Source organism: Patagioenas fasciata, chromosome 17 (assembly GCF_037038585.1).
Source record: "Patagioenas fasciata isolate bPatFas1 chromosome 17, bPatFas1.hap1, whole genome shotgun sequence".
NCBI classification, from domain to species: Eukaryota; Metazoa; Chordata; class Aves; order Columbiformes; family Columbidae; genus Patagioenas; species Patagioenas fasciata.
In genome coordinates, this window is record NC_092536.1 from 5,768,124 (window position 1) to 5,795,211 (window position 27,088).

Below are 27,088 nucleotides of genomic sequence, written 5' to 3' on the forward strand. Positions count from 1 at the left end.
GCCGAGTTCCTGCCTGGTGGCTATTAATTATTTAGGGGAGATACATTTTTAATCGGGAGCAGATGGTTCAGTTCACGCGTCCCGGGAGAACAAACCTGCCCGGACCCCAGCGCGGGGGCAACTACACCCGGCTCCTCCCGGGCGGTGCGGGGAGAGGGGTCGGGAGCGGAGAAAGGGGATTTACCGGTTTCAGGGGCCTCAAATGCGGTGTTTTTACCGGTTGTTCGGGACAAACGGGTCGTGTGGCGACACCGATCTCTGGCTCGCACACAGGGCGCCGGCACGAGGCCGCAGCCGCCTGTCGCCAGCGGTGACACACACCGGGGACCGCCGGCCGCCACCCCTCTCTCCACCACTCCGGCACTCGGCACGTCCCCCCGGTCACCGCCGCCCGGTGCGGAGTTCGGTGCGAGACGAACTCCACGAGAGCGGCCGCCGATTCCCGTCCCGCGAAGCTCGTCGCGGCCTGTCCCTCGGCGGCGCCCGTAGCGGCCGGCGGCGTTGCCATGACGACGGGCGGCGGCCGGTGGGAGCGGGCCATGGCGCTGCGCTGGGCGGCACGGGGCCGGGCCCCGGAGCGCTGGGCCGCCGAGCGGCGCCGGGAGCTGGAGGCGCGGAACCGGCAGCAGTGGGAGCGGGTCAGCCGCTCCTTCGCCCAGGCCGCCATTTGCTGCTCCAGGCAGGCGCGGTGGAGCGCGCCCCGCGCCCTCCAGCCCAGGTACAGGGCCCGGGAGGGGAGGCCGGGCCGGGCCTGGGGGTCCGGTGGCCGCTCCCTCTGACACGCCGGGGTGTGCGGCAGCCCAGCGGCGGTGCGGCGGGAGGCGGAGGAGGCGGCGTTGCGGCTGGAGGAGCGGCGGGAGCGGTTGCGGCGGCTGCTGGCCGAGGAGCGGGAGGCGCTGGCGGCGGAGCTGCGGGAGCGGCGGCGGGGCCGCGGGGACGATCTCGCTGGGATGCGGCGGCGGAGCGAGGAGCCGCGGGAGGGCCGGGAGGAGCGGAGGAGGAAGGTGAGAGGAGCGAGGGGGCCTCCCAGGCTCGTACGGCGGCCCCGGTGACCGGACGGGCAAGGCCACTTCCTTGCCTTCACTGTCCAAATTCCGCTTGCTGGGGATAACTAATCGCTGCCTTGGGAGGGTTCGATATCTCTAATTCTTCCACATCCCGGCATAATCCAACTCTCCAGGTTGCTGAGCAGCTGCTGGACGAACACCAGAAGAAAACCAACGCTGAGCTCCAGGAGGTGAGCTTATTTTCTTTTTAGTCCCTGCTGCCTTGCATTTATTAAACTACATTTTAACTTTAAAGTCATCGTATATCTACTGTTGTTCATCTTGAATTACAGCACTTGTTCTGAGTTCTGATAAGCAAAAGTCAAAGAAAATAAATGGCTTAACTGTGTAAGAAGTCCCCTCAAAGGTGGTGTTTTTCAAAAAAAGGCAGAAATCTGTGCTGACTCAGTGCGAATTTTCGGTGCCCATGATGTAAATATCTCAGGTGTCAGGTGTTTTTTAAAGCTGTATTTACCGTGTCCACAGCACTTCTTTTGATTCTTTGTTCTGCCGATGTGCTGCTCTGGCTGCCACAGCTCTGGGGTCAGTGTCACCGCAGTGTTTCCTGGAACTGGCACATGGCACTGACCCTGAGCTTGGGACCAGGGCAGCACTTGGGACCCCAAAATGAGCCAGCTCTGCAGAGGCAGGTCCTGCTGGGACTTCAGGGCCATGACTGGGCCAGATATTGCTCCAGAGATTCCAGTAGATCCCAGGGGACAGAACAGTCTCTGGCACTGATGGCCTCTGTTGTTTGCAGGTAGAGCCGAAGCTGCACAGGAAGCAGGTGCTGGAGGCTTGGGGTGATCGGCTAATGCAAAAACCTGAGGTACGCTGGAGTCGCCCTGGTGTTCCTGGGCACTCGGGCAGGCTCCTGAGATGCACAAGCAGGTAGTGGTGTGACTGATAAACATTTTCAGGTAGTGGTCAGCGAACAGTTTTCCTTTGTCCTTGTGCTTTTTGTCCTTCCTGGTGTATTTTGTTCCATATTTTCCCAGTATGTCTCAGCTTGGAGAAGTTTGATTTGTGGATTTCCTGAGCCAGAGGCTGTTTCTTTGCATTAGTCTAACACTAAATTCCCTGTTGTCTTTTGGCTCGGATAGCAAGAAGCAACTGAACTTGAAAAGAAAAAACGGTATGAAAATGAATATGAGATTGCGCGAAGGGAAGCACTGGAGAGAATGAGACAAGAGGAAGAGAAGCGCCGGCTGGAAGAGAAGAAGCAAGCGGAGGCGTTGCTTCAACAAATAGAAGAACTGAAATTACAGGAGGCAGAGGTAATCTTTAGTTTCTCCTCATTTTAGAGGGAAATTCATTGCTTCACTTGGAAATACAGCAACACTGACCTGACCTCTTCTCTCCAGCTTTCCACTAGATAAAATCCGGAACAAAGTTGTGACATAATTTCTGTTAGTCATGTAGACTGCTGGAGCTCCTTGCAGTGGCTCTTGAGCTGTGAGCTACTGAGACATGAATTAAATTGCAGAGGGGCAGGACGGGATCCAAACCCTGGTACAAAGGCTCTCTCTGTGGTGTCCTTGCTCTCAGATGTATTCTTTCTGGTGGTTGTTTCTTCTTTTTAGGCGATAAAGCTGAAAAAAGAACAAGATAATTTATTAAAACAGCGGTGGGAGCTGGAGAACTTGGAAGAAGAAAGGAAACAAATGGAAGAGCACCGAAAGAAGAAAGAGCTTGGGTATGAGATGGACTGTAGCTTATTTCAGCATGGCTTAGATAGGATTTGTTCCTGTGTCCGCAGTGGTACTTGTGGCACAAGGAAATATTCCAGATAGCAGCGGTGGGTTGTAAGTGTTTATTTTTTTGATGTAAGTCCCCAGAACAGCCACTGTGCAAATGAATTGGTGCTGTTACTTCTTGTTCATGTTAGTGGTAGCAGGTACTTCTGTTGCCTGTAAGTTACCTTGTCATAGATGGAGCTTCCTGAGTGCTGGCATACAACAACATTGAGCTTTAGAGTCATTTTGAATGTTGTTGTTGTTTTCCTTTTCAGTCGCTTTTTGAGGCACCAGTGTGATACCCAGTTAAGGAGACGAGCCCAGCAGATACAGGAGGAGCTGGTAAGAGAAAGCACCCCTTGATTTATATGTTATAGATAGCATGTGCTGAAGAAACTTGTTCTTTGTGCTTCGTTTTTGTGTCTGCCTCTGCTGCCTACAATTAGCGAGGAAGCCCCTTTAAGCATGTGAGCAGGGCTGGGGCAAAAAGACAGGGAAGAAGGTGGCAAACTGGGTGTGCGGCTGAGCACACATCCTGACACCATCACCAATAATGTGTAGAGAGTAGCCGGGCACACAGGCTGGAAGCCTGTTGGATAGTTGTTAACCTTGTGGGTTTTTTTTCAAGGAGACAGACAGGCAAATCTTATTAGCCATCCTCGAGAAAGAAGGTGAGGATCAGCGCCGTGAGTCCGCGCGACGAGAACGAGCTGTGGCAGATGTTGCCTGGATGAAACGTGTCATCGAGGAACAGCTCCAGCTAGAAAAGGAGAGGGAGGCAGAGCTGCAGACGATTTTCAGGTGGGTCTGCCCACCTCTGAGCATCAGCTAAAGAAACCGTATGTGCTGAACATTCCTGCCTGGTTGGCAGAACTCTGTTCATGTTTGTTAAATGGGCTTTGAAAGTGGTTGTTAGGATGCAGTGTCTGGTTGACCGTGCAGTTGTAGAAGTAGTTCTAGTGGAACTGAGCTCTGCCCTTCATTCCCTGTGCTGGGTACCGTGGTGGGTGTCAGCGTGCCCCTACAGACCTGACACGGTAGCTCGTCTGTGCTTGGGGTGTTTTTTGACTCTTAAGTAGTGACTTTAGAGATAATTCTTTCTCTCTCCTTTAGAGAAGAAGCTAAAAAAGTCTGGGAGAAGAGGGAAGAAGAGTGGGAAAGGGAGAAGAAGGCCAGAGATCGCCTAATGAGTGAGGTGATGACCTTTTTTGATGAGCTGTCTCTCTTGGTTCGATGAAGCCATCGCTCCAGCTGTAACCTTCCACCAGGTTACAGCCTTCAGTACCTGGGGCAGAATTTTTCCGCTTGTCTGGTACATTTTTCTGAGAACTGTTGAACCATCTGCACTGAGTTCTAAGGCTGGCCCCTTTCTTATCTTCTACCTCAATTTCACTTCACGAAGGTCCTTGCAGTCAGACAGCGCCAGATCCAAGAGAAGATGGAGTTAAACAGACGAGCCCAAGAAGAGTCTATATATCGCGAGCAGCTGATTAAAGAACTGGAAGAGGCCAAAGAGCTGACGAGGCGAGAGAAGGCGCGGGAGGAGGAGCTGAAGGCAGCGCGCAGGCAGGAGCTGGAGGCGCAGGTACGGCACGCGTGCCAGAGCTGCACCCGGCTGCTGGGGTGCCAGGTCTGTGTCCTGTCTTGCTGTGACAGCCCTGTCCCCTCTGTGCCCAGCTGACAGAGCATCGCTCACACCAACAGGAGCAGCAGCAGGGCCAGAGGGAGGAGGAAGAGGAGGAGAGTTTGGTGCAGCAGGAGGCCGAGCGCATGGTGGAGCACGGCCGTCCCGGCAGGGTAGGTGACAGCATTGAGCCTCTACACTCATGTCACCCTGACATGAGCCCATCGGGGAGGGTGACAGCACCACACATGCAGAAGTCGCATTGTTTCCGATCTGCACCTCTGTTGCCACCTAGTGCCACGGCAGAACCCCAGGCCTGTTCTTTTCCCCAGTGCTATTTCTAAGAGGGCTATAGCTCTCTCTTATAAACTACTTTTCTTTTGCTGATATGGATGCTTTAGGTCCCAGTTTTTAGATAATTTTTTAGGCAGACTTGTTGCTACTGCCTGAAATGTTATTCTCATTATTTTGGGATTATCAGCTGCATTAACACAGTGGGTACAGTGCAGCTCAGCTGCTCAGTGTCCCGCTTTGCCTAGCTCTAAAAACAAAGCTGAATTTGAGTAACCTCATCTAAACCACACACCCAGCAGATATTTTTCATACTAAACTATGAGCTACTGTGTGGTGTCACCCCATCATTTATTAGACAGTGGCTACTGCTGTCAGAGTAGCAACTCTTAAAACATTACTGATGCTTTTTCCTGGAGGATATTCTGTGCCCTCCAAAGTACCTTCTTTGCTGAAAAGTGTGTGTGTGTAAGATTAATTCTAGAGCCCATAAAGTAGTTAATTATGGTCTTTGTTTTGACCCCGTTAGCTCTACAGTTACCCAAAAGCAGCATGGACCTGAGGAACAAGCAGGAAATGCAGTTGCAGACTACAGAAAGAAAACTTGGAAGAATCAGGGAACTCCTGCAATAACCTTGGAAGAGCCCACAATGATGCCAAGACTCAGCTGAATATTTTTAGAAATCTACTGTGGCTCAGCTGAACACAAGAGTGAATTTCTCCTGACTTCAAGAACACAGAGTTGTGAGCATCCTTGGGGCCTGAACTGCTGCTTTTACTCTGTGTTCTGGAGTTGTGATGATGGATTTTAGTGACATGTTATACAGGGCAAACATGGCAGATAAACAGGCCCTTTGGATCTGAACCATGACAGGTGTGGGGCTCCTGTACCCCCCATGTGCTGCATTTGCTGTTCTGGGTCGAACTCTCAGCAGGACAGGCCTGGAGGCCCTGCTGGCTTGTTAATTAATAATGCATTGCAAATTGGTAAGATAGATCACAGGTGCTGTGTCTGTAATTCTTAACCTGTGGAGTCCCCCTCCAGAAGGTGCTGAAACTTCACTATTGGCTTTTTTTACTTATTTCATAAATAATGAATAATTGCAACCTCAACAATTGTTTGTTTCTTTCCATGAGCAAACTCTGCAACAATAGGAGGGAAGTTTTAGTTGGTTGTTGCACTTTATTTCTTGCTTGTAACTGCAGCTTAAAATGAGCTGGGGTGGGGTGTTGAGATCCTGTCACAAAACTGGGTGTTATTTCACCACTGCAGGTTTTCCTCAGCTATTGAAACCTTTCCCAAGATCTTTTCCTTGTAGAACCAACAGTCAGCCCCAAATAATTTCACACACTGAGAGGGTTTTAGCATTTTATAATAATACAGTAAACAAAAGTGTCAAAATATTGTACAGACAGACTGACACTGATAAATACAAGTTTTGGAAAAAGGCAAAAAAAAAAAAAAGGTTTACTTTCCTATGCAGCATTTTGTAAAGAAAGGGCAAGTTTGTTTACAGGGAAAAAGAGGAGACCTAGCCCTAAAAGAAAAAAACACCAGTGTTGTTTCAGGTATTACAACTGTTCTGACCCACAGTGCTGTGTGACTTGAGGGTTCATCTGCACGCTCCTCAGTTCCACCACTGGTTTTGAACCACTCTGCTGTTTGTGAGTCTCCCGTTTTACTGAGAACGTTCTGGAGCGATGGCACAGTGTGACCATAACCAACCTCGAGCACACGTGTGTTCGGGGATGGGGCATCGACCAGAAATGCTGTTTAAGTGACAGAACAGGAAATTGGTGACAGGCTGGCCACATTTTTACAGCCAAGTCTTCCAATAAAGTAAAGGGTTAATTTAAAAAAACCCAATGCTTGGTAGCCAGAACAAGCACCAGCAGTTATCACAGCATCCGCTTGTTTTGGTACAGAGGCAAGTTTAAGCACCTGATAACTTAAATCATCACTCAGTGTTACCCTTTGGAAATCAGGTAAGATATGTTAAAGAAAAGCACACAATGGTGTCCCCAGAGACCAAAAAAATACCACCTGCTGCCTTTCAGTGATGCTGATTTCAGGAAAAGTTCCTAGAATATGCCAATGTATTTAAATTGCAAGGAGCATAATTTGGAAGCAGGTTTTACAAATGTCGTTTTGCAGATCTGATCCCAGCCTCTCTGCATTGCTGGGAGTTCAGAGACAGTTCTGGAATTCAGAAGTGCAAAAAGGAAATGAAAAAAACCACAATGAAAAACATTGATTTACTGGGTTGTCATCTACTCTCTCCCTCAAACTTGCACTGCTTTAAAAAGGGAGCTAATTCCAACACACAACAATCCAGCACTGTCATGGCACTTAAGTGTTCATACCCACATACAAACAGCATGATCTGAAAAGGAACCAACCACTGAACTTTGGTTGAAAAAACCTGAAACACACAGAGATTTTTCACCCGCTGCCCTCTGACAGGCAGCCTAGCATGGGTTACTCCACCTGTAGCCTGTAAGATATTTTGAAACACTTAGAGAAAACTTACTAAGTATTAGAAATCCTTTCACATTTGGATATGTTGAGGTACAGAGGTTATACGCTATGGCAGGCACAGCTGCTTTTGCACTGGCACTCTTCTGTCTTCCTTTTTAATCATCACAGAAATCTTTATTGAAATTGCATCTTGAGTTACTAAGCAATGCTGCTGCGAACAAGATGGTGCCTTGAAGATGACAGTAAAATTCTGTAGGAAACTTAAGCATGAATTACTAAAGGATAATATTTTAACCACTAATGCCCTAAAGTAACATCAAACATATATTAATGGCATAGTGACAACTAAAAGAAATAACTATTAAGTTTCAAATTCCTTCCAAAACAGATAAAGTGACAAAGACCTTGTATAGTTACATGTAATAAGCTCGGATGCCCACAACTACTATTGTTTTAGCAGACTAAAAAACATCATTATTGCACAACAGTTGATATGGGAACAGATAATATTTGGTTTGCACTCCGTTAGCGGGACTACAACCTTTTTCCTGCTGGGCAGCAGCTCCATCCCGGAGCCTCCGGAGCCCATTTCGCTGCAGGTTTCATGGCACGAGGCTCCAGGCCGGACAGAGCCGAGATTCCGTCCTCCCACACGTGCGGCTGGTTTCAGTGGGAGCTTTGCAAGACACATCAGAAAGCAGAACGTGGCCCCAAGGAAACATCTAGAGAGCTTGGTACAGCGCTGGTAGGTGATAACGATGGCTCAACAGCTACTCGAAACATGCTATTATCTGTAACTAAACTGGCAACACAGGCACGAGATAAGGCAGTGGGTTAAATTAATCATAAAATTGTTAGAAAACATGCAAAAGTAATACTGAGGGTTTTTTAAAAAAAAAGTTTCTTGCCCCTTTAGTTTTTCTCATAAAAATTTGAGTAGTTCCACACCTCTGTTTGAAATTCAACCTTTAAAAAAATATTAAGCAGCCGAGCGCGACTCAGTTGTTGTTCTCTTTGGTGGTGATGGTGACCAGCTGCTTGGCAGCCTTGGCGATGTCGTAGGCGCACTGGATCACCTGCTGCGTCACCAGCTGGATGTCCGTCGTGGGGCACGTCTCCACGGGAAGGGTTTTTGTGCACTCGGATTGGAGTCTGTAGGCACTAGATGTCAGCAGACGCAAAGAAGTCCTTACCAGCTCAGATTTGGGTTTCTGGGAAAGGAAAGGGGAAAGTTGAACTTGACAGAACAACAAAACTGTTCTAGAGTCACTTTTAATTAGCTGTCAGTTGTTCACAAGTGTTCTTTAGCATGACATTTCTGCTGCTGGGGCCCTGCTTTCTGCACAGACTTCTCTGTGCTGCAGGAGACGTGGGGCAGGGGCGGGTGAAACAAGCTTCCAGAATCTCTTCTCTCTCAACTCAAGGATATTTCAACTGCTGCCAGGCAGGATGCAGGGAAATAGTGTTTCATGCTCTCGTTTAGGAAGTTACTCATACAAATTTCCTAGTGCCCATTTAGTGCTGCCCAGCCCACGTCCTGGCTGACATCAGGGTACAGCATGTACTACACAATTTGTTCAGGTAGGCACAACAGCACTACATTTTCCTTGCAGTTTAACAGAAAGAGATTTCACTCCCTGAACGTGCTGTGGAGAAACAGATCGCTTTGGTGGATGGTTCACAGATCTAAACATACCTACAAGCGAGAAATCCAGGCAACACCATTCAACTGGAGCCTTGGGGGAGACGAATCAAGCAAAATTCCCACAGCCACAATCCTCAAGTCAGATGCAAGCAGCCTCCAGTTTTGGAGGAACTGTGTGCAATTCTTAGAGTTAAGTTCCAGAGTAAAATTAAAGGCCTGGATTTACGTTAGCCTTTCCCAATTGGCATGCTAATAAATACAAAGATGCAAGATGTGACAAACACACCTCATCATTTCTCCCTACCGTCTGCTCTTGGTTTTCATGTACTGAAGGGAAATCTAAAGAGGAATGAGGCCAACAACATTTTAAGGCTGGAAGGTACTTACTTTTGGGAACAAGGCTGCCATCTCCGTCACTGCCACGTGTATTCTCTCGGAGCATGGTATATAGCTGCAAAAAGACGCGATGGATTATTCATTAGGAAAGATTCTTCAATTTCACATATCGGTGGCTATTATTCTAAAATCAACTGAGTAACAAAAAACCCCACATATATACTCTAAAAATCTCTTTGTATGCTACATGGAAGGCCATTGAAGCAGGGAGTGCAACACACGATCTGGAGATTCCTCGTATCTCCTCAGCGTTCCCCAGCACAGCTTCATATGTACCTACGTGACTTCAGAAAAACCAAGAGCTTAACCAATAGTACAAAATTATTTCTTAAAGTTTTCATTACTCTTTGATCAAAGTTTGTTTGAAGGAATAACTGTTTGCACCTGTTATATCAAATGCTGTCAGATTCTTCTCTGATCAATTTATACACAGTGAACAGACAGACCACAAATCCCATAGAGCAGCTTATAGACACGTGCATCTCCAAACCACTGACTGCTTTCTCACTGCGTGAGTTATAGGCTAAATATTCAGTAATTCTGTTGAAGGCACGCTGTCCCTTCTAAAAATAGAAAAGGACAAGGAAAAAAAGAACAGAAGTGGCCCCATTGTTGTGCTCTTCTCCGAGCAAGGCAGGAAGCGAGGGCTCCACAGAATCGCCAGCCATTCTCACAGGCGGGATGGGCACAGAACTTGGGACGGGAGGCAGAGTGAAAGTCCTGCCAGTGTGCGACATCAGATTTTCTGGAGACCAAAGCTGTTCCAGACCCAAAACGTGTTCACACCTGGGAAGACATAACTTATTTATTTCCAGTCTTCCTTAAGAGCTGTGTGGAAGCACCACCTGATGATCATCCAAGGGCAGAATCACTTCTACTCTCTCACAGCTACTCTGAAAATTCATGTGTCAGTTGGGCCAGAAGTTGCCCACGGGAGCTGCAGCTGCATGGTACCCACTGTGCTGAGGAACAGCCTCCTGCTTACTCAGCTATCCGTGTCTAAACCAAATAGTTCAAAATAGCTTTTGCTCGTACATTACCTGTACTAATATTTCAGTAGGAAAGCCAAACTCTCTCTGCCTTTGCATTTTTTCCCCCAAAACAAGACTTGGTGTTACTATCACAATTCTGCAGGGTCTCCTTTCCTAAGGACAGGGAGGCCCGAAGATCCAAGAGAATCTTACGCCAAGTTCTGTGCAACATGTTTGATTTCTGTCTAAACCAACACTCATTTTGCAGCAGAACTTCACAAGCGCTTTGCTCCCTGTCCTGGCTTCACAGGGGGAGGATGGGCTGGTAGAACCCAGCAGCAGGGGCTGTGCTGGCTGCTTGGACAGGACCATGTTCCCACCGCCTGTGCTGGTCACTCATCCCCGCTCACCCGGTGGCACTAAGTCGGGTGCACCAGGAAACACCAGGGACCTGCACATTTTGTAGGTGTGAAATCAGCACCTCCAGCATTAACATGGGTGGTGGCTGTTTGCAAACACCCAAGGAATTTTTTTCATTTAATAACAAATTCTGGAGCTTTCCCGGCACTCACGCCTTACCTGTCGTGCTTGTTCTCCTGTGCTGCTCGCAGCAGCTCCTGAATATTCTTGGTGATCTGCTCAGTTTTCCGAATCACATCTTCCGTACTGGGCAAACTGGAGCTGGGGGCTGTGTTGGTGTCTTCAGGGATGGATCCCTCGCCCTGCCAGATGACACTCCTCTGCCGGCCCTTCCTGCCTGACCTGCAAAGGAGCAAACCAGAGGTCGGTCCTGTGGGACAAAACTGGCTGGTGTCACAACCGCCCGTCCTCTGGCAGCACGGAGCTGTGTCATCAGCTGTGTCATCAGCTGTGTCACTGCGCCACCAGCCACGTCACCGCACCTACCCCGTCTCCTCCAGCTCCAGCGGGGTGGTGGGGTTGTCATAGTCGCTCTCAGACACGCTGCTCTGCTTCTCCAGCTTCGAGGTCTGCAACAAACACAGATTTATTTCAGCACTGTGCAGGAAAGAAGAGCCCCAAGATGGTCCAGCACCATGACCTGCAGATGTGAGCCCATTCTCTAGCACAACAGCCCCTGAAACAGCTGCTATCCCCTGCTGTCAGCTGGGCCCCACCAGCCCCGAGCGAGGGCTTTGCCCTGGCACCCAGCGGGGCTGTGGGGACAGACAGACAGACAGCTGCAGCACAACCACCTTCTCCTGATGTTCAAACCACCATGAGGGCACAAAGGGGGAGGCCCATGGAGGCCAAACGCAGAAGGCAGGACCATGGGGAAAGCGGCCAGCCCAAGAGCAGGAGGCCACCAAGACTGGGGTGGAAACCAGATCAAGCTCAGGAAGCTGGAACAAGGACTAAGGCCAAATCAAGAATGGGGGTCTGACCACAGACCCGGGCAGGGGAAGCCCACTACAGAATGGGACGCCAAAACGAGGGCTGAGGTCTGTTGCAACAGGAAAGCCACAATAAAGACAGGAGACTGAAATGATGGTGTGAGGCCCAGTGCGGAGTGAAGGCTAAACAGTGGGTAGAAGACCAAAGGGCACATCAGTGTCACTCGACATCCAGAGCAGCCTCTGCCCCAGTTCCTGCCATGGTCATGTCACAGGGTCCTTCACCATCTCCACTGAAGAATCAGCCTTGGAGCTTCACAGGAACTCTGAAGATGAGGGAATCTCAAGTGTCAGACTGTAAGGGACACCTTCAGTCTGTAAGGGACACCTTCAGTCTGCATCCCTGATCCGTAGACTTAGGAAAACACTTCTACCTCGATGATAGACCAAAAATGTGACTAGGAATTGGCTTTCATCAGTTAAGATCCAGTATGTTTGTTAAGCACTTATCTAATGTTAAAACCAACAATTTTTAACCCTGAAGCACCTGCAGTATGAACACTTTCTGTCCATTTTAAAGTTACTCCACACAGAAGGAAAAACCAAGCGTTTTCTGAACGCTCGCCTCTCAGGATAGCTAGTAAAGATCAATTCTAAATGTGACATATATTATGAAGATATAATAATTTTATATGTAGGGTCCGGCCTTTCGCCTTTCCGAGATGCATAGCGAACAGTATGATTAGTGGCAAAGCTCTACACTATGGTCAGAAAGACAAATGCCAACAATGAATTACAAGAAGAGGATATTATGGAACCAGTAATATAGTATAGAATTAGCATACAATAAAAAAATAACAGTACTACACAGTACTGGTATCAGCTGCAGCCAAGCCTGGATTTGCATTTGACGAGGCAGAATAATCCCTTGAACACAGGATACAACAAAGGTCCCAAAGGACCTTGTCTTGATACTTGCTTCAAAGTTAGAGAGGCTTAGTCAGAGTGAGACCTCAAAATGCCACGGGTGCATTCTGATGCTGGAGGGCACTTTTCACGAGCAGCATAAGCTGGAGCTCAGGGCTGATCAAACTACAGCAGAAAAGCGATGGGTTGTTCACCTTCAGCATCCGTTGGTCTGTGACACATCACCCTGTACCTGCTCAGGGCCCACTAACTCCAGTCACAGCCAGAAACTGATGTTACTCTACAGCTGCAAATGTAACCTGTTTTCCCCTCCTTTTGAATATGTAACTTGCAGTTAGTTCAAGGATCCCAGATAAAACATTCTAAAAAGCAGCTGCCACAGACTAGTCCATCAAACTGTTTGCCTCCCTCAATGTGTCCTTTTGTGAGGTGGCATTTTGTGCTTGCTTGTAGGAAAGGAAGTGGTGAATTTAGTAAGACTAGATTTATATGCCCCACTACAAAAACAGAACAGTGTTTTAAAAACAAAACAGAAACCAAACACCTTTAAGAAGCTGGACAATGCTTCGCCAAATAGCCAATAGCTCACATGAGGCCACAGCAGAGACAGTGTCTTTGGAATAACACGAGCTTCCAGAACGCGTTTAGTGTTTCTTGGTAACACTGCAATTTTTCTCCTAGAGTCAGTACTGTAGCTAACAAATACCCTAAGAACAAGACTCTGTAGGTCCTGATGGAACACCAATAAAAGCTTATTTTATACACACTTTTGGTGTCTTTAATCTCGCCCTGAAAGCAGTGTCTTGCTAAAAAGAATCCCCATGTCCGTTCAGTCTTTCGTCTATCAAGGTGAGCAGAAAGCAGGCTGGGCAATAGAAATAACAGTTTGGATGCCTGAAGAACTCGCTTCAAACAAACTAATGAACATCTGTAAGATAAACGGTCAACCAGTAGCAGCGTGGATTGGTGCAAACTGACAGCCCCGAAGAAAGCAGGCTGTAAAGACAGGACCCAGCGAGCTGCGTACGCCTCATGCAGTGCATTTTAGTCAGCAGGAAAAGTTATATATCGGCTTACGAAGTGTCAGTGAGCGCCTGCAAAATAACTTTGAAACAGCCACCAACTTGTCTGCTGGCTGCTCCCCGCGTTACGCAGTTGAACAAGTGATCTGGAGTAACTGTGCGTGGTGTTAAATGCTCAAGGTTTCAGCCGTTGTGAAGTTAGAGAGAGGCGAGTCCCCACAGCACGTGGCAGAAGAAACAAAGTGATGAAATCCTGCTCCATGCAAGCACCAAGGCTCGTCAGCGTGAAAGGGGAGAAGAGAGAGGCAGGATGGCTGAGGGAGATGCCACCTCCTGCAGGTAAAATACCGAGTGGGAAGGTACTTAACCCTTCGTGTGCTTTCATCCCTTGACCAGGAAAGCGTGGAGGGGAAGGAAGGTAGAGATGAAGAGGAGGTCACAAACGCACTCCTCCCGATCTAAAAATGGGAAAGAGAAAAACACTCGGGAAAACCAAAAAACAAAACACAAACGAATTCTTAACTGAAATAAAGGAACATTCTTAAAACAGCGGAGATGACATAAAGCAAGAATGATTTGGAGAATTTGGCTAAGTGTGAGCGGACTTAATTGTTTCAAAATACAATTGACTCATGTTAATTCTAATACTGATGTTCCAGAGGTGCTAAATTCCACAGAGAATAAAATACATTCACCGTAATACCAAATTAACTAACTCCACATAACGATGCTTCAGAAACACTACTTCTCTCCACATTTCGAAGCAAACAGTCAAAGGACCTGTCAAAAGCACTGTCATGTTTGCAAACACTGCCACATACAAAAGAATTAACATTTCTCACTGCCAGAAGTGCCTTTACGGCAACATGCCAATATAGTTTGAAGTGATCCAGATTTCATACTTTGAAGTTCTTATTAAATTAAGTAGGGGAAAAACCCAGCATACAAATTTCTGCACTGATTCCCTGGTGCACTCAACTGTCTTCTTTGGAATGTGCATGGAACAATCGTACCCCCTCATGCCAGGCAAAAAAAACCATTATCTTCCAAATATGTATTAAAGGGCTTCATTGTTTATCTGGAAGGAAATACAAGATAGTGCTACCAACAGGGAAACATAGAAACAAATGCATAGATGTTAAATATGTGCCTAAAAGCACCATCGCATATTCCTGCCCACAGGGCAATCTAAGAAGATGCAACAAAAAAAATTAATAAGCACTAGCGTGTGTTGGGTCACTTATCTAAAGTGTGAACACGTCAGTGCCGAGTCCTTGCAGCTAATACAGAATTCCACTATTACTACATCATACAGGAGAATCCTAAACTGGAAGAATTTGTTTAACAGATCTAAATCATCTTCAGCCTCCAGTTCCAAGCTCAGAATAAGAAACTGGTGGCCTAATGAACAAGTTAGCTTCCATTTCATTTTAGTTTTGAAAGGTGGTTCTGAAGTTCCACAAATCGGCACATGCCTGTATATCTTAAGAAATCCATTAACTTTACCTACCCACCTTGGAATATTATTTCCACCTCCCTGCCTTGTTTTCAAACAGCCACACGTTTTGATAATTGGCATATATATGTGGTTAAAAGAAACAACTGAGCAGAAGCCAAAAGCTCCGGTTTACATATTCCAGAATTGTTACAATTTTTCTCCTGCAGACATGTTAATACAGCAAACATGAACAACTGTTACAGTTCAAATTCACTCTGAAGCAGACAGCTGAGCAGCTCTGGAAAACGAGCGTATTTGGAAGAGGCAGAAAAGCTGAACATCGGAAGAAATGCAGAAGCATCAGTGGTTTTACTCACATGTGGAGGGAAAGGCTGCAGTCTCGTTATGCTTTCCTCGGGGTACGTCACCTCCGCCATAGGCAGGTAGGGTTTCTGGCCCGAGCCAGTCTCGTACATGGACATGGGTCTGCTGCCCCGCGCAGACGGTCGCCGCTTTAAAGAAGAATTGTTGGTCGGGTCTGTGTACTCAGAACCACTTTGGACCTGATAGATATTGGTTGTGGCCTGTCTTCTGAGGCTGGAATTTTCACTCTGCAGTGTTTGAAGCTGAAAGAAAAAATGGAAAAAATCCCACAACATATATACTGGAAAAGTTAGAAGTGCATTATATAGATACACGTGCACACACGTGAGATGTGTGCTAGCACTTCTACATTGTTAAAAACTGCTTATCTTGAAGCAAGACAGCAAAAACATACAAGACTTGCAACAACTGCATTGCGACTTGGAAAATTCAGGTCAAAGTGAACTGACATAAGCAGATAATCATCAAAAAAAACCAAACCACACCAAACCAACATGCAAAGCATGTGCTGCACCAAAACGTTTATGGTCTCATCTGATTCCAAAGCAGCTCAGTTTTAAAATCTGTTTTCTCACTACCCTAATACTGGGTTATCACATCTTCCGTTTCAGCAGTTGTATTCTGGTTAACCTAAAATACATGAAGGGGTGATGCTGTTGTGCCTGTTACCTTTTTCTGCATGATCCTCAGCTCATCGCTCAAGTTGATGTTCACTTTCATTAACTGCTGAATCTTCACCTCAGAAGCCACCAAGGCATTTTTAACCTGCATATATTCTTGGGCTGTCACTGGGCCATCGGACAAGTCCGAATCCAGGCTCTGTGAACAGTAAGAGAACAATACTCGCACCACTAAGAAACAGATTACCAAAAGAAAACAAGACAAGGGGATTTTGACAACTTTACCTGTACTTACTTTAATGGAATCATGGTTCAAGTTAAGTTGAAATTAATAAGATCCACTTACTAAAATAATTTTAGCCCAATATAAAAGAAATTTGATGTCAATCAACTCTTAGCTGCTCCGTGCACAAAACCATTTGTCTCAGCATTTCAGCAACATGATACTTTCCCTTAAGGATTTCACTCTTTCATAAGGATTTTTTTTTAAAAATTCAATAAAGAACTGGAAAGCCATAAGAGACAGATTACTGAACATCCAGTGTGCACGTTACCAGTGAAGATTAAACTCAAACTACTGGGTTTACTGCCCCTTTTTTACCATGCTGCGCTATTTTCAGGAATGGTTTAAAACAGTCACTATTGGTCTGCTCTAAATATTTCTTCTGTAGGAAGCAGTAAATATTTGTGAAATACCTTGGAATCACTAACAGTGTTTTGGTAGATCCAGTTATTTCACTTGTGCAATTAGATCTCTATCTTAACTCCAGACATACATACTGGTATACACTACTTTTCTAGAGGAGCATCTTATTTACAATAAGAATTCCTTAAGTCACAATCCTTAATTTTGTTAAAGTTCATAGACTGAGGCATGATTCTGAAAAGGATTTGAAAATTAATTACAATATTCATTTTCTTGATCATTTGTGCACGTTAAATCCCCGCAGAACGGGAAGGATTCACTGCAGATCACCTTTATGGATAAATTTTGGTGCGTGTCTAAATATTTCCAACCTACCTTCTGTCTGTTTGATTTAGCTGCATTTGTTTCCAGATCTGTATCTTCATCTGAAGCAACGCTGTCATAATCAGGCTGGTCATTATCCTGACTTTCACTACTATGTTGATTGCTGATGGATTTGAGTATCAGTTCCACATTTTCTGTAGATCAACATACACCATTTAAAAACACGCCAGTAAATTTAGAGAAGAAATAGAAGTGTATGCTTTAAAGTAAGTTAAAAAAATAAAATAGAAAATATCTTCAGAGAGACGATACAAGACATGCCGTAATAAAGTATCATTTGAGTAGCCCAGTTAAAGAAGAAAATAGATCTACATATTAGGTATGGATTATTACTGTCCAAAATACCAAAGTCTTATGGCTTTGCCTTTTCATTTTTTTAAGTGTTTAGACAAGTTAAAGTAAGTGGTGAGAATCGTGGTGTCAATAGCCTGCTGTCCACATGATCTAGTTCTTATAATTTATTAAAAAAAAAATATATAAATCTCTTTCTTCATCCAGTACGTCTGAATGCGGCTGTGGTATTGATTAAACTGCTGAAGAACTGCACGTAGAAGAGCTGACAACCAAAATCACACTCACCTTTCGAACCAGTGAGAGGATTCCCCTGTTGTCTTCGTTTGGCATCACTTAAAATATCTATAACTAGCGTAGCAAATTCGTGGGCATTAAATCGAGCCAATTTCTGTCTTCCCTAAATTACAGAATAACGCAGAAAAGAAAGTACATCACGTACTAAGCGAACAGCAGAGTTTCCAGGTAAAACTAAGACTGTAGCACTTAAAGCAAGTTGACTGTTCCATTACATTTATTGCAATAAGTGTGATTTAAATTATCCAGCTGTGCACTTCAGGGCAGGGGAAATCTGCAACTATTTTAACCTCTTCGCAAGCAGATGCAACTCTTCTACAGTCATGAAATAAAGCAATATTACTTAGAATACCTGGCCCGTTAAATAAAAACTATTTTACATTATTAAGACAACTGCGTACCTGATTTCTGGTTGAGGAATATTCGGGATTTACAGGAAGAAAAGGGACCACCGTGGTCTCTGTCACAAGTGTGCTGTGATTCTGAGTAGCAAGCCAAACTGGAACAAGGAAGAAGACAAAAAAAAGAGGGAATAATCTTCCTGTACTATTTGACAGTGTTTCTTGTCAAAGAATAAAAGACTGCAATTTCAAACACAATCAACTCAAAGGAAGGCTTTTTTCCCCAGAGGGTTCTCTACTTTGTAAGAAACAAGATTTTCTCAATTAACGTCACTTCCAGACAATGCAAGACAAAGAAACTCCCAGTATCAGTAATAACTGAACAGAAAAGTGCTTTAAACAGAACGTATGCTTGCACTAGCATGTTGTGTGTAATGTACCAATTTAGATTTATTTTATACACATTTCAGAAAGCCTCATTCACCTGCATCTGTTTCCCTCCTGTCGACTTCATCATACACATCCATGGCAAGTTCTTCAAACAAGTGGTTGCTTAGCTAAGAGTAGAAGAGAATCATTACAGCTTGAAAAGAAACAAAACCTAGTAAGAATCCTTATAAAATAGAAAATATAAGAGCAAAACTCTGCCCTCGCTTGGCTGCTTTTCACCCTATATAATTGCTTGTTTCTCAGCCTGCACAGGAACATCATCCATGAAGCAGATGTGTATGACCATGCAATTGCAGAGAGACAAAAATACTGTTGTACACTTTATTTATGCAGGAATTAATAGCAGCTGAGAAAGATGAAGTGCAGAGTTTGCCACCTCTAGACAAAGAAGTTTTACTTACAGACTGAAGCTTCTTCTTTGCTGCTTTTGCAAGTTCTGATAAATCTAGACTGCTATGAACACAAAAAGTGATCATTACATCTACAGCGTTTAACAGCTTGTTTAAACACAAATGCTACGTTCTGATAATTCAGTGATTAAAATGTCACTTTTATTTGAAACTCGTTCATCTTCTAGTATTTTTAATATAGTTTTTAGCGCACTGACCTTATTAACATTGGCCATACATCTGTTAGCATACTCTTAAGCTCTTCTAAACAACCATCTTAAATTTAAAGGAAATGAATCCCCCAAATCCTTTGGAACCTGAATACCCACATTTCATAGCTCAAGCAGCAGTCGAGCTGCAGTGCCACAAAATGCTTTCTGTAAGGAATCTGAACAATAGCACCATTTTACCAACTACTACATAGTTTCTATAATTTTCATTTTATTACAGTTTTTCATAGAAAACTTGCAAGCAATAAGTTGAACAGTAGCTACTTACAGCCGTCTTATTTCCGATTGCATAGCAATAAAAGAAAGATAGGGACTTATGATTAATGCTTGATGTGTTTTATACAAGTATAATGTCAATGATCGTAACCAAAAGTTAAAAGCACTCAAATGATCAAAAAAACAAGTTTTCAGAGAAAAATGCAGCTTTCTTGCACGCATTAGTTTCAAAATGCTGTATCAGAAAACTAACTCAATTAGTCCTTACTTTATTTACAAAACCTGTTTCCCAGGAATCCCCATGTGTGTTCCCTTCACATAATTCTCACCTTCCTCCTGCATTTTAATAAATACAGTAAAATCCTATGATTATCTGATTTTATTTAAGCAACAATATTTCTAGAAAAGCTTCCAAGGCACACATGAAAAACTTAGAATGACAACAAACCTAAAAGTGGTTTCAGAACGGAAAGGAAACTTAATTATTAGGTTTTCTATTTTGATGTTTTTGGACATGCCGTGGAATCAGCAACTCACCTGTCTGCCATCTGAGGTATAACAAAGTGCTGTCCATTTTTGTGCTCTAGAGTTGAAAACAAATTGCACTTTAATAGGTTGTTACTGGCCTACAGTTCTCAACGCTGTCAAGACATACAGCTGCTATTCAGCTTTACTAAAAGACACAGTAATGAGGAACCCAAGAATATATGCAACAGGCAAACACAGTATAATTTATCTTGCATGTAATTATCCCATTTCCAACTAAAATAAGCTAGCAAGTCTTAACAGAAGGTTCCTACCACCATTTCCTGGTGTTATCAAAGATTCCAATTAAGGCTTATCAACTGTCTTAAAACTCCATTTAAAAGAAAGTTCTAACATAGGTGCCTTTATGGCATCTAATGGCTAAAAATTCTTCAAGTGTGCTTGTGTCCAAAAGGTGCCCACTTAACTGAATGATCCTCTGTTCTCACATTTCAGCAAGAAGAAGCTACTTAGAGCTTCTATGGTATCTCCTGCAGACTACATGATGTTCAGAAAAATCTGTATTTTCCATGCAATTCACTCCTTGAAATTACACAGCACTCATCTGATCTTATATGTGGGTTTCTCCATGCTTCAGGGGTATTCCATTTAAAGAACAGACAGGAACTTTATATTTAATTTAGGTATACTTAAACCCTGCGGGTTCATTTGAATTTTAAATGCATTATCATTTACCTTACATCTTATACTTTCCTTTTTGCTTACTGTGCAATTTATATAATGTTAGAATACTTGAAACACATAAAAAGAGTAGCAACACTGACACAAACATTATATACCATATAGAATTATGTCCTATAACTAACATGGATCTCAGAGTGCAACTTTTTGTCTACTCACCCGGTTTCCTGCCACAGAGGTAAAAAGCCAACCTGTCCGTGAGTTCATACTGAATCTCCACCAGGCGATCTGCCAGTTCATGGTGCCCACCTTGTCTGGTTCACACACACACAAAAGTTACATTGATTATTCATTTTGAGACATACAAAAAGTTTCTAAAATGGTCAGATAATAGATTTAGTACAAGCCACTGTTCAATGCTGCACATGCAAATCTATCAATACAGAACAGTCACACTATTTTCAGGACAGAAACACATCTAAGCAGGTTCATCATGTGATTTAGGGATATTTAGGAACATCAGTTAATAGATAAAAGCATTCTACCTTGCATAATCAACTGGAGTTTTTCCATTGGAATCTTGTGTGCCAGGATCAGCGCCGTAAACCGCTAATAATTCTGCTTGTAAAGTCTGTCCTGCCTTAGCAGCAACGTGGAGCGGGGTGTTTCCTTTCTCCTACAAGTTATTAGGAAAAACACTGACTTAATCAACAAGTCTGAGTAGAAGACTGAAATGTGTATCTGCTGAAATCAGTATAAATATTGCAAACTGTACAAACTGATGGTCTATCGAAATAACGAAAAAAGGGTTCATACAGGGTGAAAGAAGTTGGCTTGGGCTCCTAAGGAGAGTAATCGCAAACATGTCTCCAGATTCCCTGTCCTTACGCTGGAATGGAGTTGCTGAAAAAGAAGCAGGATTGTACTTAATACAGCAGCAATAAATGTGATTCAGCATTTGATTTTTCAGCCATGCTTTCAGAAACGGGTATGCCAGAATTCTTGCTACAGCTGATTTGTGCAAACATTTTTCTCCAAGTTAACCTAAATTAATGCCTCTCAACCATCCACACCTCCCGTATCCATATATATTACCAAAAAAGTGGCTTCAAGTTGAAGTCAAGCTGTATTTGTTTACATAAGTGCTGAAGATCAGCAATAGTTGTATCTCTAGTCAAAAGCAACTAATTCAATTCAGATTTCACTGCTCTGTTACATACAATCTGCAGCTCCTGCAGACTGCCAGAAGAACCATACTAACCTTACTGAGATCTTTGGCAGTAACACTGTCGTCTTCACGGCACGGCAAGCGATGAACAAACGCTAACATTTGATATTTAGCTCTAATGAATTCTGCTTTATTGGGACTGCGAAGAGAAACCCCAAGCAAGAGAAGGGAAAGAAAACAAATATTAGTGTTTTCGCAATGATAGAGATGCTCTAGAAAAAGGAAAATTGACATGCGAAGGTTGCATTAGATCTTTGCTCGCTACTAGCAGCAGTTGGACACATAGAAAACCCAACAGTGCAGATCGTCTAACAATACAGAGCACACTTTTGTTACAAACATCAGAATATTTGCAGACTCTAGGATGTAGTGTATATCTCTTAGAAGTCAACATTGAACTTAAAATTATGGCAGCTTAATATCTGTACACTAAACTACAACGTTACCACACGCAGTTATTTACATTTTAAAATGAAGCATCATGTTCAGTGACAAACCTTCTGTCAATTGAAAAAAAGACTGAACAAAACTCCTGTTCTCTTCCAGTAACAAAATAACAGGTTCACATGGATATCTTGCTGCCCCTGTCACTGCTGAATAAAATAATCACACTTCTATTAAACCACAAATTCTGTAATTCTGCACTTACTGCACTTTATCCTGCGGGCCAGCTTTGCGCCTTCCACTCATAACAGAGGCAGGGTCCAGCAACGAATGTTCCCATATGGAGTTAGCACCATTATTATACAGCGTTTCAACCATCTGAAATCCAAAGCACATACAACAATGTTGCTGCTAGCTGCACAGACTGACTAATCTAATATCTGTAATTGTTTCCAAGCAGACAGCAAGGCAGAGATTCATATTCTGTGTGACAGCATCCATAACCTACCAGGATATCAGAACCAGGGACACACCTGGGAGGTTATGATGTGGAATGCAACGAGAACCCCGTTAAAAATCTCTACTCTTCCCAACAGCAGCTCTACCGAAAACAAAAGCTTGGTCTATATTGAGAATTTAGGTTGAAGTTGCACAAGTCAAAGAAAAGTTGAAGGTGACCTTCCAAAACGAAGGTTTCAAATTAAAAAGGGATAGCCAATTCTCATTTTATTGGTGCATTGTAGCAAAACAAGAGAAATAAGAGGAGAACAACTCAGAAAAAGAAAGTGATTTAAATTCAATAAAAAAACGTTTTTAAAAATTAATCTCTCTTGTTTTAATGAAGGAAGACACAGTTTTTACCTGCAGTAGTGTTGGAGGCCATGGTGTATGCTTGAGATGTCTCACTTGAGAGATATGACGCCCCAAACTTCGATGAACGCTACAGCACTCGTCACAGATCAGAATGCCCCTGTTTATAGAGGCCCAACAAGGGTCTGAAAAACAACACATTAATTATAACACAAAAGGCAACGTGACCTTGCATTTCAAACACAGAGTCTACAACGAGGAGCCGCACTCTCTAACCTTGGCTTTGCTGTTCACCCACCGTATGACCCTGTGAATGTTATTAACAGAGTTGTGCTGGGATGCTGGGAAACACCAGCTCTGGGGAGCCCAGGACAGCAAGGGGACCTGTGAAAAGCTCCACTCTTTGCAGTTCTGCCTATGGAAATACTTTCCTTTGTAAGCACAACAGGACACTGAATTGATTGCCTTACTGAAGTGTTTACTTGTCATTTAGTTAAGTCCTACAAAACTATTTCTAACAACAGCACCTACATGCTCTTCCTTCACTTCTGTATTATTATAATGTTTTTTAATTTCCACATTAAATAATAAAAACACTCAAGAATGTCACAGTAAAATAGAAAAGCAAGATACCTATGCGTCAAGTTAAAGGCTCAGTAAAATACTGTCAAACTAATTCAACTCCAAACAGATCCAAATTGAAGAAAACCCAAGACAACTGATGGAAGGTGAAGTAGTAAATAACATATACTACCTATTATGTAGCATCGTGAAGTATAAAACAGAGTAGGAAGTTGCATCCAACTGAAACCAAATATAAGCAAAAAAAGGACATTAAGTGAGGCACTCTACGTGCCAGAATCCTGCAGTAACAAGTGACTGAGTAACAAGATGGATCTTCAGGTCTGGCACATCCCAGGAAAAAAAAGAAAAAGGAATTCATGATCACTTCTGCTTCTTAATTTCAAACCCGAAGATGGGTTTGAGGCTAAATAAGTGAGCGCAGCAGAAGCTGGTATCGATGAGAGAACTTCTGCATCCTGTCACAATGCATCCAAGCAATTGTGCATCATAGAAAAGTCTTCGCTGACCCATGCAGTGAATTGACTGAATCCCTGAAACATGAGATGTGATCATAGTTGTGGTTTCTAAGCAGAGTTGATGTTGTGTGTGTGCTGAAGGCGATGCAGGCAAACCTGCTGGAACCGTGGCCCGTGGGGGACGGGAGCATCTATTGCTAACTATCACAGCCCAGAGCCAAATTAAAGCATGTTTTGTTTTGTTTTAAAAAAACCCACCTAACCTAATTTTAAAAAACAAATTAATAACAAGCACACAACCTCCTTATTAAACCATTCCATTATTTTAGCAACTTTCACTTCTAAGAAGGAAAAGAATAACAATGAAATCAGATGTGTTAGCACCAACCTAACAACCCAACGCAGGAGTCAGTGATCCAGATTAATGAGTTTCGTCCCTTTTCATCACAGCCAACCTGGTCACACACATTCCCAAACTCACAACTGAAAGCCATTACCTTTCTTTTTTTCAATCCCTAGTTGCAGCTGCTTGTGAACCTCACTGCTTTGACTGACAGTCATTACACTTTTTTCTTTTACACCCATCTCAATACAGAACTTAACCGGCTGCAAACAAAGGCCCTTTATCCATCATAAAGTCAGCTACTGTTTATTTGGTCACTTCATAGCAGAAATTGGGCTTTAAAATTATTCTGGAGAAAAAAAAGCCGAGGGCTTGCTTGCAATCTCAGTTTGTATGTTCTACCTAAATCACATTGATGAAAGGGTCCGCATTTATGTAGAATCTGCCCAAAACCGGTACCACTGGAAATGTGGACGGTGCGACAAAAAAAAAAATACAAGAAAAAAAGACAACAGACAGATTTGGCAAGAGAACTGAGAAGTTCAGCACACTAGGCCAGAGGACACTTTTTGCAGATGCCAGACAGAGGATACACTGCAGCTCAGGCCCAGATGAGGAGCCTGAACGATATGGGAAAGGGCAGATTCGACAGTGTGGACCGATCAAAAAGCAGCAGGAAGTCAGGCATTGCAACCTGTTTTGAGTCACACTGCTTTAACTGAAAGGTTTTTTTCAATTAAACTGCACAATGATTTATCTGTAGTCTCTCAATTCATACCTGGCTTAGTACCATTTATTTGCTCCCAAGTAACAGATGGGGATGGGAAAGAGAGAAGGAATGGAGTATTAGGCTGAAGAAACAGAGAGAGCTGCCAAGTTATGGGAAAATTACTATTTCAGGTTTAAATTTAATTCAATGTCTGTGCTGGAATTTACTTGAATCCTTTTTAAAATAGATCCAATTACGGACACAACCAAAACATGCTTAAGCCAACACCAAAATACGAGAGGGGAGAAGCTCAAGGTCTGTTTTCAGGAACAGGAAGCATTTGACAAGGACGGGCCCGAACCCCGAGTGAACCGCCCCAGAATAGGAAGTGTACCAGAACACACGTAACATCACCTCATCGACAAGAAAACCATTCGTGTTTTGTCACAGAAACAAGGTGCACGTTACCGAAGCTCGTGGGGAAAGTACTAATTATTACAGCAGTCGGGCATTTGGCATCTGATGCGGGTGATAAGGCTGCAGCCCCAGGTCTGACACAGCCGTGGACACCCCGGAAAATTCTCACTGATTTCAGGAAAAGAGGGGATTTCTTTATACATATGGATAAGCCAGCAGATTTCTTCACCAAGATCAAGTAAATATCTGACAATGCTCTAAAATCACCACACAAAGGGCCAGCTTACAAGATTACCCTACTAGCGATTTTGATACACTGTGTAGTCCTCACGAGCTTAACAAACACCATAATACAACTTTATCTCAGCATCATAATGCCACTGATGTTTAAAAGCACAAATATGCTGCCTTGTATGAGATAGGGCCAACTGCCTACATCAAATCTGCAAGCTCTATTTATTTTTAAAACAAAATTTATGAAGATAAAAGTAACTCCCTGGGAGTTAATTCGAGATATTTCTTTTTTCCAAACAGAAGTCCCAATTTACAAAAGTCATTATCCCCTCTCGCACGCTGTATTTTCTGGTCATTCAAATGGAATTGACATTACAGCTTTTTAATGCATTTCAGCATGCACAGAAGTAATTATATTGGAAGAACTAGCACAGAACAACAAAAACTATATAACTCTGAGAAAGAAAGACAACAAATAGACATAGTTGCTAAAAAACCCGAGTAAACCAGACAGTTTTAAATATAAGAACAGCAAAGCTACAGATGGTCAGAGGAGGAGACGCAACTGGCTTTCTAAAACCCAAGATTTGTTGCAATAAGCTCCCGAACTGATCTGCAGTGTAAGGCAGATAACGTGCGTGTCAACACAACGTATGTTGCTCAATGAACGCTTTCAATATGAGTCTATCAGGCACTTTCTTTGCAAGTCCGGGACACCTACACCCAAGCCGGGACACGGGGCAGGTCACACACCCGGTAACTTTGCATTTCTTCTCCCCCTGACCCTCCGGGTAAGGGCCGTCTCCAGAGCTCTCACCCTCACTACTCCCCCGGAGCGGCCACTGTCCCTTTCAGCGACACATTTCCAGCCCCCCACCTTTGAGCTCCATGACCGGAGAGTTTATTTAAGCCAGGCTTCCCCCTCGCTAAGCCGACCTACAGACCCTGTGCGGGGCCGGGTCCTTGTCCGGGACCCGGGGCGGGGGACCCGGGGGTCACCGCGGTTGGGCGACCCGCACGCTCTTCTGCCGAAATCCCCGCGAACTGCGGAGCGGGCGGAGGGCAGCGCGGCTCGGGGGGAGATCGGCTCCTCCACGAATAGGCCGATACGGACAAAACCACCGAGAACGCGTCCAAACCCCGCTTCCCGCTGCCGGGGGCCGCTACCAGGCGGTGACACCCCCGGAAAAACGCCGGGATCGCCGCCTCCTCCGTGCCGGGTGCCGGGGCCGCTGACAGGGGCCCCCTACCGCCCAGGGGTGCCCGGCCCGGCGGAGCCCCCGCGCTTCCTCCCTCCCGGCCGCCACCTGCCCGCGCCCCCTGAGCGCCGGAGCGGGGGAAGCCCGGGCTGAGGAGAGGGGGATGGGCTCGCCCAGCCGCCAAGGTGCCTCTGCCGTGTCCCCGGTCGCCGCCGCTGCCTACCCTGGGCGCTGCAGTCGGCGCAGACCTCGCTGCTCCTCAGGCGCTTCGACATGGTGCGCAGCAGCGGCGGCACCGGGCGCTTCCTGCCGCGCTAACGGGCCCGCGCCGCCAGCCCGGCCCAGGCGGCACCGCGCAGGCGCACGGCAGCGCCGCTGGTGG

The 27,088-nt window shown here is 44.6% G+C and overlaps 2 protein-coding genes across 4 annotated transcripts; one reads left to right on the top strand and one right to left on the bottom strand.

Annotated features, from left to right (window-relative positions):
- The first annotated feature begins 491 nt into the window (after positions 1-491).
- Positions 492-5,565, top strand: TCHP (trichoplein keratin filament binding). Its single transcript, XM_065851534.2, has 12 exons — positions 492-718; positions 800-1,004; positions 1,181-1,237; positions 1,807-1,875; positions 2,150-2,323; positions 2,630-2,742; positions 3,058-3,124; positions 3,411-3,583; positions 3,896-3,977; positions 4,185-4,367; positions 4,460-4,579; positions 5,227-5,565. Exons 1-12 carry the CDS (start codon positions 507-509, stop codon positions 5,257-5,259), a joined length of 1,488 nt encoding a protein of 495 aa, XP_065707606.1. The 5' UTR covers positions 492-506; the 3' UTR covers positions 5,260-5,565.
- Positions 5,566-7,458: 1,893 nt separating this feature from the next.
- On the bottom strand, positions 7,459-27,083 carry GIT2 (GIT ArfGAP 2). Of its 3 annotated transcripts, none has more exons than XM_065851446.2 (20): positions 26,930-27,083; positions 22,816-22,949; positions 22,220-22,332; positions 21,604-21,709; positions 21,159-21,245; positions 20,888-21,018; positions 20,562-20,656; positions 19,713-19,758; positions 18,742-18,790; positions 18,375-18,447; positions 17,951-18,048; positions 17,541-17,652; positions 16,953-17,095; positions 15,981-16,130; positions 15,305-15,553; positions 13,858-13,947; positions 11,095-11,177; positions 10,768-10,950; positions 9,209-9,272; positions 7,459-8,387 (listed from the first exon to the last, which is right to left on the bottom strand). In XM_065851446.2, exons 1-20 carry the CDS (start codon positions 26,979-26,981, stop codon positions 8,175-8,177), a joined length of 2,271 nt encoding a protein of 756 aa, XP_065707518.1. In that variant the 5' UTR covers positions 26,982-27,083; the 3' UTR covers positions 7,459-8,174. The 3 variants fall into 3 exon arrangements, with proteins under 3 accessions (XP_065707518.1, XP_065707517.1, XP_065707519.1); XM_065851445.2 differs by having other exon boundaries at positions 18,742-18,793; XM_065851447.2 differs by lacking the exon at positions 13,858-13,947 and having other exon boundaries at positions 18,742-18,793.
- Between the last annotated feature and the right edge of the window lie 5 nt (positions 27,084-27,088).